Source organism: Vidua chalybeata, chromosome 19, assembly GCF_026979565.1.
Source record: "Vidua chalybeata isolate OUT-0048 chromosome 19, bVidCha1 merged haplotype, whole genome shotgun sequence".
NCBI lineage: Eukaryota > Metazoa > Chordata > Aves > Passeriformes > Viduidae > Vidua > Vidua chalybeata.
This window is the reverse complement of record NC_071548.1, coordinates 4,085,618-4,104,425: the sequence shown is the minus strand read 5'-3', so window position 1 is coordinate 4,104,425 and position 18,808 is coordinate 4,085,618. Positions and strand designations below refer to the sequence as shown.

Sequence of the window (18,808 nt, the reverse complement as noted above, 5' to 3'; positions counted from 1 at the left end):
TCCTGCTTCTCCCCAGTCACTTAGGGGTGCCTCCTGGACGGGGGAACTGCCCCTTGACCAGTCCTCTGCCTTTTGACCTGATTTACACCGACTACCACGGCCTCCAGCAGATGAAGCAGCACATGGGGCTCTCCTTTAAGAAATACAGGTAAGCAAAGCCACTGCCCGCTCTTGATCTCCATTTCATTAATTAGCAAGCAAAGAGTAATGCTAATGACCAATCCAAGGAGCCAGACCCTTTGATTTTACCTTTGATTTTTGCCTGCCTGGTGCCTTGCTGTGTCCCCTGGTGCCACGGCACGAGGCATTCTGAGCCTCAGGTATTTAGGATAAAAGCTCAATAAAAGAGAGAGAGTTGGGGAAAGACCAAACCCTGTATGTGCCTGCAATGTGTTGATGTGTGCTTCCGTTCCATTCCTGCAGCCAGGGGTGGGCACAGCATGCAGGGGAGGGTGAGCCTTGGGAATTTGTAAGGAGCCCTGTCCCTGGCTCCTCGAGCATCAAGACAAATGTCATCATCCCCTGGTACATCACCAGCCTGGAAAATCTGCGGTTTAATTTAGTGCTGATAGACCTGCTATTTATTACATTTTTCACCATCTCTTCCACTATCCTACACAATTTTATTAGAGAGAAAAATGACAAGCAGCGTTATTGCTTTTATTACAAATGCATTTGCTTTTGCATTCAGCTTGTTTTGTTCTTGCCTTGCTTGTTGTTCCTCTTCTGTCCTCAGCCTTGTGCTGGTAGTGCCTGCCTCAGCATTCCCAGGATATTGGGAAAGGCATTAATAAGCTTTTGGGAGGTTCATCATTCTTGCAGCTGTCTGGGAGCTAAGGGTCCTGCAAAGGAAAATTGTCCTGCGAGGAGGGAGCAGTGCTGGGAAAGGCTCCTTCGGATGCTGCTGCACCCTCTTGTCAGGAAAATTAATCCACAAACATCAGAGGTTTATGTCCAAAAAGGAGACAGAGGAGTCCTTTTTCTTTATTCCAATAAAGGGAGAGGCCATGGGGCATTCCCCTGGGGTCTCTCCAATTTTTGGAGGATGCAGCCTCCTCTTTTATCCCAATTTCCCGGCTGCATTTCCCTTCTCTCTTTCCCCATTGCCTGAGGTACTTGAGAGGTACAGACTTCCTGAAATGCCTGATACCAGAGATTTCCCTCTAATGCATAACCCTCCCTTTTAATTTTTAATTCTTATAGAATTTAGGGTTTTCCCCATTGTTTCTTTCATCTTTCAATATCCAATTCCATTTATCAGCAACCCTAAAGTTTATTTGTAAAAGCAAATATCTTTTTCCATTCATCACTCAGTGGAACCCTCCCCATTGTTTCTTTTACCTCTCAGTGCTGGTTTTGTCTACCAGCAGACCCACAGCTGGTTTTGTGAAGACAATCCCTCATTCCTCTCACTCTGCTCGGGGTGCAGACCAGGGACAAGGTTCCTGGGGACAGCAGATGTCCTCAGGGGGTGTGTGCCCCGCAGGTGCCGTGTCCGGGTCATCGACACGTTTGGGACAGAGCCAGCCTACAACCACGAGGAGTACGCCACGCTGCGCGGCTACCGCACCAACTGGGGCTACTGGAACCTGCAGCCCAGCCAGTTCATGACCATGTTCCGTAAGTGGGGGTGCCTGCAGCGCCTGCCTACAACAGGGGCTAGACTCAGTTGCAGAACAAAGTGGGTATTTATCAAAGGCCTTCAATAGTTACACCTTGGGCAGTGCAGGAGCCTGGCAGAGGCTACACCCAGGATGGACGATGGTCACGAGCTTTTCAGACAGATGTAAGTTTGGTCTTCTTGCTTATCAGGGGTTAATGGTCCAATTACAGCTTCAGGTAACGAAGTCACATTCTCCCAGTTTGCTTCTCCCCAATTCACTTTTGTTTATATATTGGAATAATTCACACGAGACTCCATTTTCTTCATGGTGGAAAAGCCCATTCTTTATTCACATAACTCCTTTTTATCCAGTTTTACAAACCTCATGTGTGACTCCAATTGGCCAGGAGCTTTCTTGCCAATTACTTTATTGGTCAGGGTAGCAAGGTAACAGGTTGTTACCCTGTACTGATTGGTCACTCAAACCCCCAGTGTGTATGTGCTGAAAAGTTGTTTGTGAGAGATAGTTTTCATTTTTCTAACGGTGTAAAACCAGTTTATACAGGTGCTAGTTGTTTTTCACCCAGGAATAGATTGTTATGCTAACTAACTGCTCACATCAGGATTGCTTGCACATGGAACTTGCAAAGTGCTAGCTTGACAAGGCCAGCCACTGATATGACAGAGCAGGCCTGATTTTATGAGGCCTTTTTCTTATAATTTTTCTACCTTACTGCAACGTCTATACTTTTCAGGCCTGAGGCTGTGATGGTGTCCTTGGTTCTCAGGCCTAGAGGGAGAGTTTTGTCTGACCAAACTGAAGAGAGCTTACTAACACTCTGTATGGAGCTCAGAGTTATTCACTACTGCAGTACAGGATCTGAAAAATATAAAAGCTAAAAACTTAAGGCACCAGTGGGGGCCTGCCAGGTGGTTCTGGGGCTCTGAGATCCTCCACAAGGTGATGCTCGGGCAGTGCTGTCCTCCCCGGCTCTGCTCCTGCTGGGCCACCTCTTGGGCTACAGAATGATCCAGGGAGAGAGACCAGGCTCCTTCCACTGCTCCAGCACAGTCAGGGCACAGCCAGCAGCTTCCAGCTGGGGTGGTGTGGGTTGCAGAGCCAGCTTTGCTTTCTGCTGGGATTCTGAAGGTGAGAGCAGCTCAGTGGGATTTGCCTGTGGCACAGACAGGAGATGTGCGTGTCTGGAAGGAGCCCAGTGTCCCACTGGCTGCTGGGTGACTCAGGCATTCCATTTTCCCAGCTGGGTAAAGCCCCTCTGGCAGCCTTAAACGCCTCACTGTGTGAAGAGCTGCTCGAGTGGGCTCTGAAGCCTGGATTCCATGAGCTGCTTGGATAGGGATTCAAGCTCCATTTTCCTCCATGCTCCAGCAAGGCTCTGGAGCTGGGCTCAGCTCAGGTTGTATCCCCAACCCTGGGGACATCCCAAAAAACATCTCTCCAGCCACCTGTCTCCTCCCCTTGGTGCCCACAGCTCACACCCCTGACAACTCCTTCATGGGCTTCGTGTCGGAAGAGCTCAACCAGACCGAGAGGCAGCTGATCAAGGCCAACAAAGTCAGCAGCATGGCCGTGGTGTACGGCAAGGAGGCCAGCATCTGGAAGGTGGGTGGCCTTGGGCTGGTGGGGACAAGCCAGGCAGGCAGGGGTGGGCACAGGCAGAGCTGGGAGTCAGCCCCAGCCTCTGGATCTCACCCTGAGCTGTGGAGGTGCAGATCTGGGTCTGTTTGTGGAGAACCATCCTTGTGTCCTGGGGGAGTGATGTGACACATCCAGAGCCTCCAACAAACGGAGAGGCTGGAGGGACACCGTTCCCTGCTCCTTGCTCTGGGTGGTGCTTCCTCCCTGCAGGCTCTGAGGCTGAGGATTTTGTATCAATGATTTTATGTAATTAATCGTAATCATTGCCACTAATTAATTGGAGTGATTGCTGCATTATGATGGGGATAATTTGTGTCTGCTTTCAAGCACTCTGTGAAAAGGGGTCGTGCACCTGGGGGAGAGGGGTGGGTCACTGCATGGGGACAGCCCCTCCAGACCCCCAAAACACCCCCCTGCTTCTCCAGAGGGGCTCTGCATGCTCCCCCCATCTTATCCAGAGCTAGCAAGCTGCTTTTCCTTCCTGGGCTGTAAAAAGGCGCTAATTCTCTTTGTCTGTTGATTTATTTCTATTTTTCCCTCTGTGCACCGCCTGGGGCTGCTCCAGTTGCAGGTACTGTACCACACCAGCTGCTGCTGGGCTTTGCCTCTGCACCTCTCCTCGGGAGAGAAAAGGTTTCTGTCAGAGTCGACTTTGCCTTGACGTGGGCTGGGTCCTCTGGAGCTGCTGGGATTGATGTGGGTTGATGCAGTGGGGGCTGTACCTCCTCCCCTTCCCAGCTTTCCTGATTAGCAGCTGCTAATTAGCAGGGATGCTTGTGGTGAGCCAGGATCCAGCCACGCCATCTCCTCTTTACCCGTGTTTGTGGGTTTTCCATCCCTGCCCAGGTCTGAGAGCAAATCCCCCCTGCCTCTGCCCGGCTCGGGGGCTCCCTAAAAGCCATACTGAAACCCACTAAATCTCATTTTAGGAGAACTGCAACATCTTGTCTTATTTTTCTACCATTCCCCTGCCCCTTCTTATCCAGAAGTTTCCTTGGAGCTTAGTCAAGGTAATTTGGGAAGGCAATAAAGAGAGTTCAAACCCCAGAAAGGACATTTCCCTCCACACAGGGTGCTACAGGCATTTGCTGTTTTGAGTCAGAACTCACAAACAACATCAGTTTTCCCCAAACTGCATATTTGGGGTCATTTATTGCTGGGTGAAGAGGCTGGGGCTGGGCCTTGCTGGTTCCTTGAGGCCAGGCTGCCTGGCCTTTGCTTCCCATCTTGTACCCTCCATGGAATAGAGAAGGGAATAGAGGAGTTTTTCCTTATTTTGAGTGATTTTGAGGTGTAAAAAGGCAAAGACCACCTCCATCTTCTGGAGCCAGGTGCTCATTTACCAGTCTTGGACCAAACACCCTCTCCAGAGCAGGATGTTTTCGACATTTAGAAACATTTCATTAAACCTCCCTTCCCTTTATTTCTCATTTCCTACCTCTCTGAACTTCTTGCCTCTGGCTCACAATAGGAGCTGAAGTTCTAATAAGCTGGGAAAGCCTTAGAGCCTTGGAGGATTCCAGGGATCCATGGCTGAGGGCAGAAATACAACATTTGAGGAGGCTTTAAGGCAACATACAGAGTTTTCTCAAATTCCCCATTTATAACTTCCTATTCCCCTTGGTCTTTGCTCTTTTGGGGCTGTTGCAGCACTGGGAAATCCGGCATCCAAAGGATGGGCCTTTTGTGCTTTTTTCAAGCAAAAAAAAATTCTGCAGTAGAGAAATTGTTAAAAAGAAAGGCTGCTTGGAGGGAAGCCTCCAAGAGAAGAAAATTGATGACCCTCTTCATTTTCCAGGTAGTGAAACAGGATTAAATCTGAATGAGAAAATCCTTGGTACTTGTTACTTGGAATAAGAGGCTATTAGCAAGCTCTGGTCTTTGCAGACTTCCTTCTGAACCCTCTGAAGCCTTTAATTCAGCAGCTCCAGAGTGGAAGCTGCCCTTGGAGGGGACGGGGAGGCAGGAACCTGATGATCAGAGTGATGGATCCTGCAGCCATTCGGGCTCTCCAGGAGCCTGGGGTAGTCCAGGATGTGTTTCCAAAGCATGAGGAGGGACAGGTGGGGATTTTGCACTGCTGTGGGTCTGCCTGAAGCATGGCAGGTGCTCTGGGACAGCAGTTTGAGAGTTACCACCTCCCCATAACCATGGGGAGGAGGTCAGACCCATCCTTTGGTGTAGTTCACATGTCTGCCTTCCTCCCCAGGGCAAGGAGAAGTTCCTGGCCATCCTCAACAAGTACATGGAGATCCATGGCACGGTTTATTATGAGACACAGAGGCCACCCGAGGTGCCGGCGTTCGTCAAGAACCACGGGCTGCTGCCTCAGCACGAGTTCCAGCAGCTGCTGAGGAAGGCAAAGGTGGGTCAGGGCATCCCAGGACCTGTCCTCCATTATCTGTGCTCCTCCCAGGCCTGCAGGCACTCCCAGCTGGGATAATTAACCATGAGCCTCTCAGCCCGGATAATTAGGTAGGAACGGAGCAGAGCACATTTTGGATCAAGATGTGTCTGAGGAGTTTCTCCTTGCAGACTGTCCACAGGCAGAGTGCAAAGTTTCCTCATTAATTCATTTATTGCTGAGTGGGTATGGGTTTTTTTTTTTTCACTTTATAGCTGTGATAAAAATAAACGAGATTCTTGGAGTGTGTGGGCGTGGGTGCATCCCTGTCGCCTTCAGCTGGTGCCGGGGGAAATATTCCTGATTTACCAGCCCAAACAGCTTTGGCAAAGCAATGCTGCTCCATGCAAGGCCAAAGCGATGGTTGTAAGCACCACGGGGGATCTTGCAGCTCCTGGATACTCCATGGCTGTGGTTGATGGACTGGGGGTGTTCAGCCTGGAGAAAAGGAGAGACTCAGGGGTGACCTCATCACTCTCTGCAGCTCCTGAAAGGTGGCTGTGGCCAGGTGGGGTTGGGCTCTTTCTCCAGGAACTGACAGAACCAGAGGACACAGTCTCAAGTTGCATCAAAGGAAATATAGGTTGGATATTAGGAAAAAGTTTTTCACAGAAAGGTGATAAAGTTCTGGAATGGCTGCCCGGGGAGGTGGTGCAGTCACCATCCCTGGGTGTGTTTAACACAGACTGGATGTGGCACTGGGTGCCAGGGTTTAGTTGAGGTGTTGGGGCTGGGTTGGACTCGATGATCTTGAAAGTCTCTTCCAACCCAGTGATTCTGTGAATTCTGTGAAAAGGGGGAATTTTCAGCATAGTTTGTTGAACCCCATTAGAGGCTTGGTGCGCAGGAGCAGAGCAGCAGAGAGGAGATGCTGCTGGGTTTATCTGGGAGGTTTCCCTGTGGGGAAGATCACTCAGCAGCACTGTGTTTGTGCCTTGCAGCTCTTCATTGGCTTTGGGTTCCCCTACGAGGGCCCGGCCCCGCTGGAGGCCATCGCCAACGGCTGCGTTTTCCTGCAGGCACGCTTCAACCCTCCCCACAGCTCCCTCAACCACGAGTTCTTCCGCGGGAAGCCCACGTCCAGAGAGGCAAGTGTGGAAAACAGCGTTCATTCTCCTGCAAACATTTAGAAGGTTTAATAAAGTACAATAGGAGACAAAGACAATAAAGCAAAGATATACGGTGGGTGCCTCTTGGCACTCCGCCAGGAGCACACCAGCTATTTTGGAAATACCATTTCTGTTGCATCAGCCTGTTACATATTCATAAACAATAGAACTATAATAGTAAAGACAAAACAATATAAATATAATAGTAAATATAAAAGAAAATCGATATATATAAATAGTAAACTTTCCCCCAAACTAATTACATATTCCAAGAACTGTTTAGCATGTTTCCTCCTCAGGTCTGCCTTTTTAGAGCATGTGTATTCCTTGGTTGGGGTTTCAGTCCTTTTTTATCATCACCTTCAGTTTTTGGGCTTTGGTCCATATTTTCTACCAATGGTAAGTGTTGGTAGTTGGCATATCAGTAGCAGGGTCCTCATCATATATTCCTTGGATATTATCCCATCCAAGCAGGCATTTTAATACAATCATATCTATCAGCCATTTCTAACTTTTAGTTAACAACAGAAATAAAATCTGTATCTTTATAGCAAAGCCACTTTAACACTACACATATAGAATCCATTTTAATATTTGCAAAAAGCCAATATTATAATATGTACCTATAACACGAGTGTGGTGTGGGGGCTGCCTGGAGCCACTCCCTTGGCCCCAGGCCTTGGGCCAGCCTGGGGAAGGGCAGCTGCTAAGCTGAGGTTACTTTTTCTTTCTGCAAGATTTCCTTTGTGGATGTCTGCAGATGGGGTTCCTGTTTGGGATTTGCCTTGGATAGAAGGGGCTGTGCTGTAGGTTTGGGGTTTCCAAGGAGAAGGTTGTGCAGGAGCCTTCTGCAGACTCCCAGCTCCTTCCCCACCAGCCCAGATCCCCACGTCCCCATACCCTGCTCCCAGCCCAGGGCAATGCCCCCTGCTCATCCCTTTGTCCCCCCAGAGGGACACCAGGACCTGCACAGTGTGCCAGGGCTATGAAATCCCTCCCAGGCTTGCCCAGCACTGGGAATTCAATCTAAGTAGAGCAGGAGCTCTTTAAAAGTTAAAGGCTTGGGAAAATTGCCTCTTTTATTATTAATAAAGTGGATAATGCAGTGCAAGTCTCCCTCACTGAGCAGGGAGCGAGCTGGGGGCTGTGCAGCTGGACTGGGCTGTCCTGTCCCCCCTGATTGCCCCAGCACCCCCCGAATTTGGTGTTAATTGTGCAGCTGGACTGGGCTGTCCTGCCCCCCCTGATTGCCCCATGCACCCCTGAATTAGGTGTTAGCACCCATTTGGGTGGGGCTGGAGCTGTACCTCAGCCTGGAGCCAGGGTGAGGGCTGTGAAATGCCTCGGGGTGTTTCTGTGCCTAAGGGGAAAGAGGTGATCAATCCGCAGGGAGAGAAATGAGGAAGGACAGCAGTGAGGGGGATAAACCACACAGCTCTTCTCCTCCAGCTGGTAGGGGTTCAGGCCCTGCTCTGATGTTTTGTGGTGCCCCCAAAACACATCCTCTGCTCAGCAACCTCTCTCTTCTTTTCCCAGAGGAGATCAGGGCTGTAAAGGCACCTCAGGGCTGAAACAAAAGAGGTAAACCCTCAAAAATCACCTGGGTGGGCAGCCCAGGGAAAAGCAAGGATGTCAGTACCTGTGGAGTACCAGTGCGTGGGCTGCCCGTGGCATCAGGGTGATGCAGCTTCCAGCACTGCTCTCTCCCAGTGTCAGCCTTTCCCAGCCTTCAGTGGCGATGGATTTTCTCTCTGCCTTGTTTCTAGAGCTGGCAAACCTGGGAGATGTGGTGCCTTCACACACCTTTCCTGCTTTGGTGTGTTTTTACCATCCAGATCCACAGACTGGCTCAGGTCAAGGTTAAATTGTTCCTGGGGTTCAGAGATGGAGATATTGGGGGCTGCCAAAGGAATTCACTATTGTTGGGAATGGGGCATCCCAACCCAGTGGGAATTATAGCACATCATCCTGAGGCTGGGGAGCAGCTGGATCCAGAGGAAACCATTTTCCAGCACTCCCTGTTGCAGTGGGTCAAACCCCACTTTGTCGGTGAGGCTGCTGCTCCTCTTTGCCATCCAGCTGTGAGCAGGAAGCAGCAGCCATTCCAGCAGGGATTGCAAAACCCAGCTGGCACCGCTGTGTTTCAGGTGTCCTCCCAACACCCATATGCTGAGGACTTCATCGGGAAGCCCCACGTGTGGACTGTTGACTACAACAACTCTGAGGAGTTTGAAGCTGCCATCAAAACCATCATGAGGACACAGGTACGCCTCAGAGCAGTTTTGGGGTGACCTCCCCACTGCTGGGTTTGGACAAGTGTCTTGGTTTGAACAGACAGGTGTCTGCTAAGGAAGGCAAGAGCCTCCCTTGAAATGGAAAATGTAAACCCCCTCCCTCTGAATTATTGTAATTTTGAAATTAAGGGGCTCTCAGGCAAAGATGTGGGAATTAGAATAACAGTTCTTTACTAGGAAAATTGAAAATACAAATGTTATAGTACAGACCAAAAAAAAACCACACTGCCAGAGTCAGAGCAGGCCGTGGCAGCCTGTGGGTCAGGGTGGTGGCAGCAGTGCCATTCCATGGGGGCTCAGCCCTCCTGCAGTGCCAGCTGTGCTTCTGCTGGAGCAGGATCCTGGACAAGGCTGGAGTTTTCCTCTGAAGCTCCAGGGCTGCTGGAGATGGGCCTGGGCTCCCTCTGGGAATGCAGTGGGGCAGAAAGCTGCTCCTCTGGGAATGCAGTGGGGCAGAAAGCTGCTCCTCTGGGAATGCAGTGGGGCAGAAAGCCGCTCCTCTGGGAATGCAGTGGGGCAGAAAGCTGCTCCTCTGGGAATGCAGTGGGCAAAGGCTGCTGTGCTGTTCCAAAGTCAGATTGTATCCAGGTAGGAATGCTTGGCTCCTCCCCTGGGCGCAGCATCTCCCCAAGGGATGATGGAATTTTCTCAGCCATGCAGGGACACTCAGTGGCCATGAACAGAAGAGATCTCCTGGAGGGAGGGTTGGGTGTGGGAGAGATAAAGCAAACTGCCCAATGAACAGCAGAGAACTGCCCCAGCTCTGACAGATGGGAATAGAATACACACCCCCATTTCCAACCTAAGATAACAAGCAGCAGCAGATGTTGGAGCCTGGCTCTCCTTTTCTTTTCCTTTCTCCTTTGGATTTTTTGGTCCCTTCCTGCAGCCCCAGGGCCACATGTTCTCCCACCTTCCTTTGGCATTGTGGGTGTTTCCCCAGGGCAGAGCTGTGCCTTTGAAAGATCCCCTGGGAATCCTGGGGGTAGTCCTGGAGCAAGGGGAGGCTGAGATAAGGTTTGGCAGCAGGAGGCTGAGGTTGCTGGAGGTGGAGAGCAGTTCTGGGAGTTGGTTGATAACAAAGATAAACACAGAGAGCTGCAGCCCTCTGCACCTGCCTTTCCCCCACTTCACTGATCATTTCCTCTGGATGGAGCAAATCGATGGGAATGACTTCAGGAGTTGCCTCTGTTAGGGATGTAAGGAAGGGGAGAACCCCAGGAAAGGCAGCACTCCTGCTGTGCCCGCTCTGGAAACACTCTGTCATGAATATTTAGCTCCCACCCAGTGGCAGGAGCCTTTCAAGTTGTCCAGATTATTAAAGTCAAGTTTTCCTGGAGGGGAGGAAAGTGCTGATTGCTATTTTGCTGGCCATTGGCTTCACCTGGGATGAGCCATCCTCTCTGGAGGACAGGGATGTGCTGTGGAACCCGGGCTCTGCCAGGGGCTGGGTGGGATTTGGGGGGGACAGGGGTGATCCTGGTCAGAGAAGGGCCATCCTTGCTTTTCCCTGCATTAGAAGCTGCAGAGGTGGGTGCCTGTGGCAATCTGGGGACCTGATTCAGGTAACGTGGCCATGCCATCGCCCTGTGTCTCACCTCCTCCAGGTGATTCCTGTTCTGGGATTCCTGTTCCCAGATCACTGCAGCCTTTCACTCATTTTTTCTGTGAGTTTGTAAAGACTCATCAAGCCCGACTTAGGAAAACAGTTGTTGTTCTGCACATTCATTCCCGTGTCTCGATTAGAATGAAATTAAAAATAATGACATCCCTGCTGCTGTGCTGCCAGGCCAGCTGTCAGAGCTTGACCCTCCACCATCTGGGCTGGAGACAGTCCTGAAGTGAAGGAATTGCTGTGGGTGGGAGACTGGGAGCTATTTTGGGAGAGAGAAGGAAATTTTCCGTTTTTTCAAAGAGAAGAAAGAAAATAGTGAAGCCTGGTGCTGCTGTGCTGTTAAAATAATTCAAGACTGGTGAGATTGAGGCTGGATGAAAGGGCTGTGCTGGTTCCTGAGCAGCTGTGTTGTGTTGCTGCGGTGTTCACTGGATGTGCACCAGGTCATTTAGGTACCTAATGGTCTGGTTAAAAATTAAAGAACTAGAAAGGATTTCAGGGAATAGGCAGGAGGAGCTGGTGTCCAGAACTGGGCACACTGGAGTGTGCAGCTGCTGTGCCCATCCTGGTGTGCTCCAAACCAAGCTCCTGTCTCAGCTCTTCTTCTCATTCCCACTGTCAGGAAAATTAATCCACACATCAGAGGTTTATGTCCAAAAAGGAGACAGAGGAGTCCTTTTACTTTATTCAAATAAAAGGAGAGGCCATGAGGCATTCCCCTGGGGTCTCTCCAATTTTTGGAGGACACAGCCTCTTTTTTATCCTAATTTCCCACATTTCCCTTCTCTCTTTCCCCATTGCCTGAGGTACTTGAGAGGTTCAGACTTCCAATACACCTGATACCAGAGATTTCCCTCTAATGTACAACCCTCCCTTTTAATTTTTCATTCTTAAAGAATTTAGGGGTTTTCCCCATTGTGTCTTTCATCTTTCAATATCCAGTTTCATTTATCAGCAAACCTACAGTTTGTTTGTACAGGCAAATATCTTTTTTTCCATTCATCAATCAGTGGAATCCTTCCCCTTCTCTCAGTGCTGGTTTTATCTACCAGCAGACCCACAGCTTGTTTGTACAGACAAATCTGCCATTCCTCTCACCACTGTGGGATCAGGACCATCACTCTGTATTGCCCTCCCATAAAGCATCCCAGCCTCTGGAATTACCCTCAGCTGCTGGAAGTCCTAAATTTGCCTCAGATGAACAACTCCAGTCACTGAGGCCTCATTTGCATTGGGACACGAAGTCACTCTGGAGAGGAGGGATTCCTTCCCACCAAGGAGTTAATCCACAGCTCACCTCTCTGGGGTTTTAAAGAAATTGTAGAAATCCTCCCAGAGCAGAGCAGGGAGTGAGTGTGAATAACTTACAGCAGCCTCTTCCCCCACCCTGCCCCCAACCTTTTTATCTTTCAAATAGAAAGGTCTGCTTTATTAGAGATGCTGTCAAAGCAATTAAGCCTAAAAATTGACCTACCTTACAGGTTTAAAAGCCTTATTATGGGCTTTGGCTCCAGGAGTCCATGGGTATCTTGTCTTTAAAATACTGTTTGTTACAGCAGGAATTGAAAACAAGGGCATTAGCAGGAGAAGCAGCAGAAAGATGGTAGCTGGGCAATTTAGTGTTCCTGTTCCCAGCCAGTTACTGGAGTTCGGAGAAATTATTTTACTGACTCCTTTTTTTTTTTTTCCCCAAAGGCAAAATGGGGTGTTCTGTTATCGGAATATCTAATAAATTTGTCTGTGTTTCAGAATAACCACCATCAATTTATTTTTTTTCTGTCAAAACATTTCATTTCAAAATTACTGGAATGAAATACTATGGTTTTGTTTCCCATCTGCCTGCCTTTGTTTGGAAATACCCTGCCAATTTATTGAAAGGAATGCTGGATCTGAAATGATGCATTTCCCTTTGCTTCACTAACTCAGACAGATTGAACCTGAAACACAACATTTTCCCCCTCCCTGATGGGTGAAAACATTGAAAATTGAAAACTGACCTGAAATTGATTTAATTTAGGGATTTTTTTTGTTGTCGTATGACTGAAAAATCACATATCCCGCAGATGCTTTGCATCTTCTAGGCCAGAACTCAGTAAGACATTTTTGGGGATATGGCATCTTGGAAAACTGGCTCTGCCATCAGGTGGAAGCTGTGCTGGGCACCAGGATGCTGGGAGCCTGTCTGGGAATTTGGGAGCTGTCTGATGAACCTGGCAGGAATTCTGGTGTGGTCGAGCTGCCAACAAGCTTTGGTCGCAGGGGGATTTGCTGATTCCCAGCAGTATTTCGGTGTCACTGCAGCACCCCAGTTTCTCCTGCTGACCCCCAGGGCTGCAGCTCGGGGCGGGCTGTGCCATCCCAGAGCTCCTGCTGGGCTGGCAGAGCTCCCCAGGCGCAGGGCTGGCTGCTGCCTGTGTGCAAACACAGCAGTTGGGATGCAGCCGGCGTCCCTCCCAACCTAGTTCTGCCTGAAAGAAACTTCTTCCTTCTGGAGGCAGAGCTGAATCATGCCTGGGACGTGGCTTGGGTTTGCAATCTGTGTTTTTCCCCCCAAGAACAGCCCTTGTGCTGCCCTCTCTCATCCTTTTGGAGGTGACACCCGTTCCAGGTCACCCTCCAGCTGCTGGGCAAGGTTTTTGGCAGGCTGTGTCTCTGCCATTCATCTCACTGGGAGCAGTTCTGGGTTTCCCTGATGGTTTGCATCCCTGAACTATTTACAAGGAAAATTAAAACCAGGGAAGCGCCGAACCCCTCTACCCCAGAGATCAAATCTCAGCACAGGGACAGGGGGCAGAGAGACAAGCGGTGTCCCCTTGGGAAAGGGGATGGTGGAGGCTGTCCCAGTGATGGATTCCATCTGTTATCCTGGGGTTAGAGGCTGGAGAAGGAGAGGTTTGCAAGCACCGTCATTTTCTGGGCCTTCAGCTTTTCCCATTGTCAAAACCAGTCCTCACACAAGCACTCTAATAGACCCAATATTCTGGTGTAGTGAAGGGAGGAGGCTTCATTATATTAAAGTCAAACATACAGGACCATAATAGAAAATTATACATTTCAGACTATGCCTGAAAGAGCGGCACATTAAACATCACAGTGAAAATAGCTGGTTAAAATGTTCCAGCCTGCTGTTACGTGCCAGCACAGAATTGCATTCTTTTTCTACTTATTTGTCTGATGACGTTCAGATTTTTTTCTGCCCCACTTTCTTTTCCTTTTGAATGAAGGAGACTTCATCCTCCCTTCCAGCTGGAGACTCTAAATGCAGGGCTCTCGTGGTGGCATCCCCAAGGGACGCCAGTAACTCCCTGCCTGGCTGATGGAGAGAGCACTGGGGCTGGGAAGCTCTCCCACCTGAGGAAAGGATGGCAAAGTCCATCTTACCAGCCCCTCTGTTCCCTCCCATGCCATCCTGTGCATCATTCTGAGGTGGGGTACAGTGATCCCCACCTCAGAACCCCCCTCCTCCTCCTCCTCGTCCCTCCCAGGGCTCTGGGGACATCCTGAGCTCCCCCGACGTGAGGAGTGCCATTAACAACGTGGCTGTTGAGAAGAGGCCGAGCCTGTCAGATTTTAATTAAACAATTATCTTCTCAAAATTGGCATTTTCTCAGTCCTGAGTGCACGAGCTGAATCCTAACAAAACGTGGAGAGGGGAACAGAGGGAAGTGAGAGCCTTTGGGGTCCTCCTGAGAGGGAAAGGAGCTGGAGGAGCAGGGGCTGCAGTGGGCTCCAGCCCACTCCTGATGCCCAGGGATCCCCCAGGGCCCCTGGGAGCCTGTGGAGAGGTGGGATTGCACCTGGAGCATCACCTCTGGATACATGTGCAGGCACAAGGAGGGTTTGTGTGATGTGCTGCAGCGTTTTGGGGGATGAGGCAGTTCCTGGAATTATGTCTGCACTATGCCTGGCTAAAGGGGGTCCTGGGCAAAGCCCCCCATGGAAGCAGTGGTGAGATGAGACTGAGCACTGGTGATGCTGAGCAAGGGGTGGTTTGTCTCCTCCAAACTGCTGCCAGGCAGCCCCAGCCTGGCTCTGAAACCGAGACAGACAGTTTTGCTTTCAGAGGACTCTGCCCCAGTTAGCTGAGAGCCCATCAGGAATTCAGAGGCAGGATTGGTGCCTGTCACTGTGTCAGCCCTGATTAGCGTGCACATCTGTAATTAGATGAAGCAGCTGTGCTTTCCAGCCTGGCTGAGATCTCAGGTGGGATATTTATGGCAGGGAGATGCTTAGAGGGTTCTCAGCAGACTGAGCCTTTGAGCTTGGTTTTGACAGGTACTTCAAAGGGAAATAGCTATTTTGGAGGTGCAGAGCTCAGAAAATAGAAGCAACAGTGTTTTCTGGATTAATTATCTTTGGGTGGTTTTGCTTATAATCCTTCTGAATAAAGCTCTGCAGAGATACGCAAGGGGAAGGGAGGTCCCAGGACTGGCACCTCATGCAACATCTCTCTGGAAAAATAAGGGAATGTGGAAAAATATGTCTTGCCAGGGCAGAAAGTTCCTTAATATATATATATATATATATATATTAAGATTGCTCCTCCCTTGTCCACAGCTGCAGAGTGTTTTGTGGGCTGGAACAGTTCATGCTTTAGTTTGAAGTGACCTATTGGATGAAAACTGATTTGATTACTTACTAAATTACTGTTTTGAATTACTGATTACTGGTTTGAAACTTACTAAAAGTGGAGAAAAGGGAGATTAAAGTGGAATGGGGTGATTTCATTTTCACCAGTAGGTTGAACCCAAAGTACATCTCTCCCTCTCTTTATCACTTTATGGCTTGTGAGCTTTCTCCAGCCCTAGGATTCTTCCATGCTCACTTTGGACAGACACGAGTTGTGGGCTTTGGTGGGTGGGAGAGCCATGCCCGAGGTTCTGCTGTCTCAGGGGCAGGGCAAGGCTGTCCCCAGCTGCTGCCTGTGCTCTGCTCTTGCCCTTCACAGGTGGAGCCTTACCTGCCTTACGAGTACACTTGCGAGGGGATGCTGGAGCGGATCCACGCCTACATTCAGCACCAGGTTGGGGAGAATCCCTGTCCTCCCTGGGGAACCATCTCTGTCCTCGTGGCAGCTTTCCCTCTTCTCCCTGGGGAGCATCCCTGTTCTCCCGTGGGCATTGTGCAGCCAGTGCCCTGATTGCAGAGAGCACCAGGAGATGGGGCTGGGGGAGGTTTGTCATGGGCTAAAGGTGCTGGGGGTTGGTGGAGGACACCTGGGGGTGCTGGGGCTGGGCCTTTCAGCTGCAGAGAGTAAGGCAGCACTGGGAGAAGAAGAGGTGAGAGAAGCAGAGGTCCATCTCCCACAGCAGGAGGTGCCATCTGTGCATGCAAGTGACCTCAACCTGATGAGCAAAGTCATCATCCCAAGTGCCCTCCTGTCCCACCAGTGGCCTCCCTTCCCCACTGTTAACATCTCAGGGCACTGACCCATTATCTTCTCTGCCACCAGGATTTCTGCACCACTTCATCTCTTCCTCCGTCTCCCAAGACCAAGAGTCCTGCTATGCAAAGCTCTCCAAGCCCGCTGGCCCTGTCCCCCAACTCCACCCACCTGGTGTGGTCCCCCAGCGCCGGGTGGGCCCCCCAGGCGTGGCCCCCGGTGGCCTCACTGCAGGTGTGGGTGTCGGAGCCCCAGCACACGTGCACGGAGACGTGCCGGCGGCACGGGCTGGTCTGCGAGCCCACCTTCTTCAGGTTCCTCAACAAGGAGGAGGTGTTTCTCCAGTGAGTTGGGGCCTTCTCAGGGAGCTTGTGGGGGGCCACCAGCCAGATGACGTTCCCTTTGCTCACCCCATCCCCTGCACCCTTTTTCCTCATGTTCCCCCTCCCAAAATCCCAGTGATGAGCCCTCATGGCCAAGGCAGTGCGGGCAGGACCCAGCTTCACTCTTCAGCAGGCAACAACAGCCTTTCCAGGCATGATTCCGCCTCTTTCCAACCCCATTCCTCTCCACCTCCTGCATGCTCTCTCCTTTTTAATGTCTCTCTCTATAAAAGTGCATTTTGAACACACAGTGGTGAAGTTTTGATAGAGTATAAATCTGCCACTGGGCTCTGTGCTGCTCTCTGGGCAATTTAAATGCGAGCGTTGCCGGAGCTGTCACGCTGGTCAGGCAGGCGCCGCGTGTCCCGCTGACATTTTTATGTGATAAATTACAGCTGGGGCCTGGCTTTCACTCTTTCCCCCTGCACGTCCTCCTCCAGACCTTAAAACAAGCTGGCTCAGGGACTCGTCGGTTGAGAAGGGTTGGTGGGAGGGCAATGCCAGTGCTACTGTTCCATCTGGGAGGGGAGGGGTGTTAAAACCCACACTGGGCATTTCTGCTGCTCCTCGGGGCTTTTGCTGATGCCCACCTCAGTTTTCTGGCTAATCCCAGCTAACAGGGAGCATGTGGGCATTCACTGATCCCCTGTCCCTTCCAGGGAATGTTATCTGCAGTAGGAGGTGTCCACAGAGAGTTGGTCAACAAGGGGCTGTAAGAGAACTATTGAACTTCATGAGCTGGAAGGGACCCACAAGGACCAACAAGTCCAGCTCAAAGATTCGGGTGGGGTTTTGTGGGTGATTCTGAGCCATCTGTGGGACAGGGCGATCTCTGGGCTGCAGGGTTGAGTTGCCAGGCTCTCCCCTTGCTGCGTGGTGTGTTGGGCTGGTGACGGGCGCTCACGTGTAGCCAAGGGGTGGCAAACACAGATCAGCAAAGGAGGACAAAAACCCTCAGTGACCCCCAGCAGGCCGCTCAGCTGACCTGACCGCCTTGCCTTGGCCCCCAGGCTCAGCATCGCGTGCGACAGCACCGAGTACGAGATGAACCATCTGTACCCCGCGGTGGCCGAGAACGTCCGCGAGTGCTACCTCCAGAAGGAGCCGCTGCTCTTCAGCTGCGCCGGCCACAACGCCAAGTACCGGCGCCTCTGCCCCTGCCGCGACTTCCGCCAAGGACAGGTGGCTCTGTGCAGGGACTGCTTGTGACGGGGCGTCCCCACCGCCTTCGTGGCACCGGCACCGGGTGGCTTCTCCTCAGAACTCCGCAGCAGCCGAGGAGCTGGGACAGGTCCCTCCCGGTGGGTGAGCCGGGGCTGTCAGACTCTGGGGGCTGTTTCGTCCACCAGCCAGCTGTGAGTGAACATGTCCTGAACTTTGGAGTCATTTTCTTCCCGAGGAGCATCGTCCGACCGCATCTGAACCCACCTGGACGTGGTGGCGCTGGGATGGGGTGGTGGGGAGAGAGAGAGGGGCTGGGGGCACCCTTCCCCTCCTCTGGCAAAGGGACAAGCCACCAGCAGACTGCAGTTTCAGGGTATTCATCTTCTTCAAGCATCCTAAGTTGTTTTATTTATTGATTTTTTTTAACCCTCCCCCTGACAAGTGGTAAATTAAAGGGGAATCCACACCCAGCCCTTCTGTGGGAGTTCTTGGGCAGAGCTGCACAGAGGGGGGGACAGGGGTGATGCTGGTGGCTGTTGTGGGTGTGGAGCTGGGGGAGGACAAAGCACAAGGAGAGTGGCTGGGTTAGATGGGCACGCTGGGGACTGCAGCCCTGGTAGCTCCAGGAAGAGCCAGTGTGGGTTGGACAGTGGTGGGATGGGGTTGGGGTGGGCTCTGGGGAAAGCTGCCGGTCCCTGGGCAGGGAAGAGGTGCCCAAAGCGATCCCCCCAGCCTCCAGGCTGCTCTTGACCCTGCTGGGCCATGCATGGAGCTGAACATCCCCCCCAGGGGTATTTGGAGGTGATGGTGAGGGCACAGGGGCTGCTCAGGGTTCAGCTGAGTGGGCAGAGGGGAGGATGTGCTGCAGCACCTGAAAGGAATTCCTGGTGGGCACTGAATTCCTGGTGGGCACCTGAAAGGAATTCCTAGTGGGCACTGACTGAGGGCAGAGCAGCTGAAGAACAACATCCTGACTCTGTGTGCCCCAGATGTTGCCAGCACAGCAAGGGATGAGCTCCAAGCAACCATCTTCCATAGAACTCTTTGCTTCTTCAGCTTTCCTTAGTGCTGTTCCTCTTGCTTTGGGGGTGGTTCCACCCCCACTGCCGATGTGTCCCCTCCTGGCACGTCCCCTGGCTGGGTTGGTGCTGGCTGGGGTGACCTGGTTTGTTTTTGTAGGGTTGCTCACCAGG

At 51.3% G+C, this 18,808-nt stretch overlaps 1 protein-coding gene across 1 annotated transcript in view; it reads left to right on the top strand.

Moving 5' to 3' along the window:
- MGAT5B (alpha-1,6-mannosylglycoprotein 6-beta-N-acetylglucosaminyltransferase B) overlaps window positions 1-18,085 on the top strand; it is a 72,101-nt gene extending 54,016 nt beyond the window's left edge. Inside the window, exons 9-17 of the mRNA XM_053960016.1 lie at window positions 17-148; window positions 1,487-1,620; window positions 3,097-3,227; window positions 5,473-5,628; window positions 6,609-6,755; window positions 8,924-9,040; window positions 15,634-15,708; window positions 16,138-16,412; window positions 17,462-18,085. Coding sequence (XP_053815991.1) covers window positions 17-148; window positions 1,487-1,620; window positions 3,097-3,227; window positions 5,473-5,628; window positions 6,609-6,755; window positions 8,924-9,040; window positions 15,634-15,708; window positions 16,138-16,412; window positions 17,462-17,660 — 1,366 coding nt within the window. The 3' untranslated portion in view covers window positions 17,661-18,085. The remainder of the gene's footprint in view (window positions 1-16; window positions 149-1,486; window positions 1,621-3,096; window positions 3,228-5,472; window positions 5,629-6,608; window positions 6,756-8,923; window positions 9,041-15,633; window positions 15,709-16,137; window positions 16,413-17,461) is intronic.
- The last annotated feature ends 723 nt before the right edge of the window (window positions 18,086-18,808 follow it).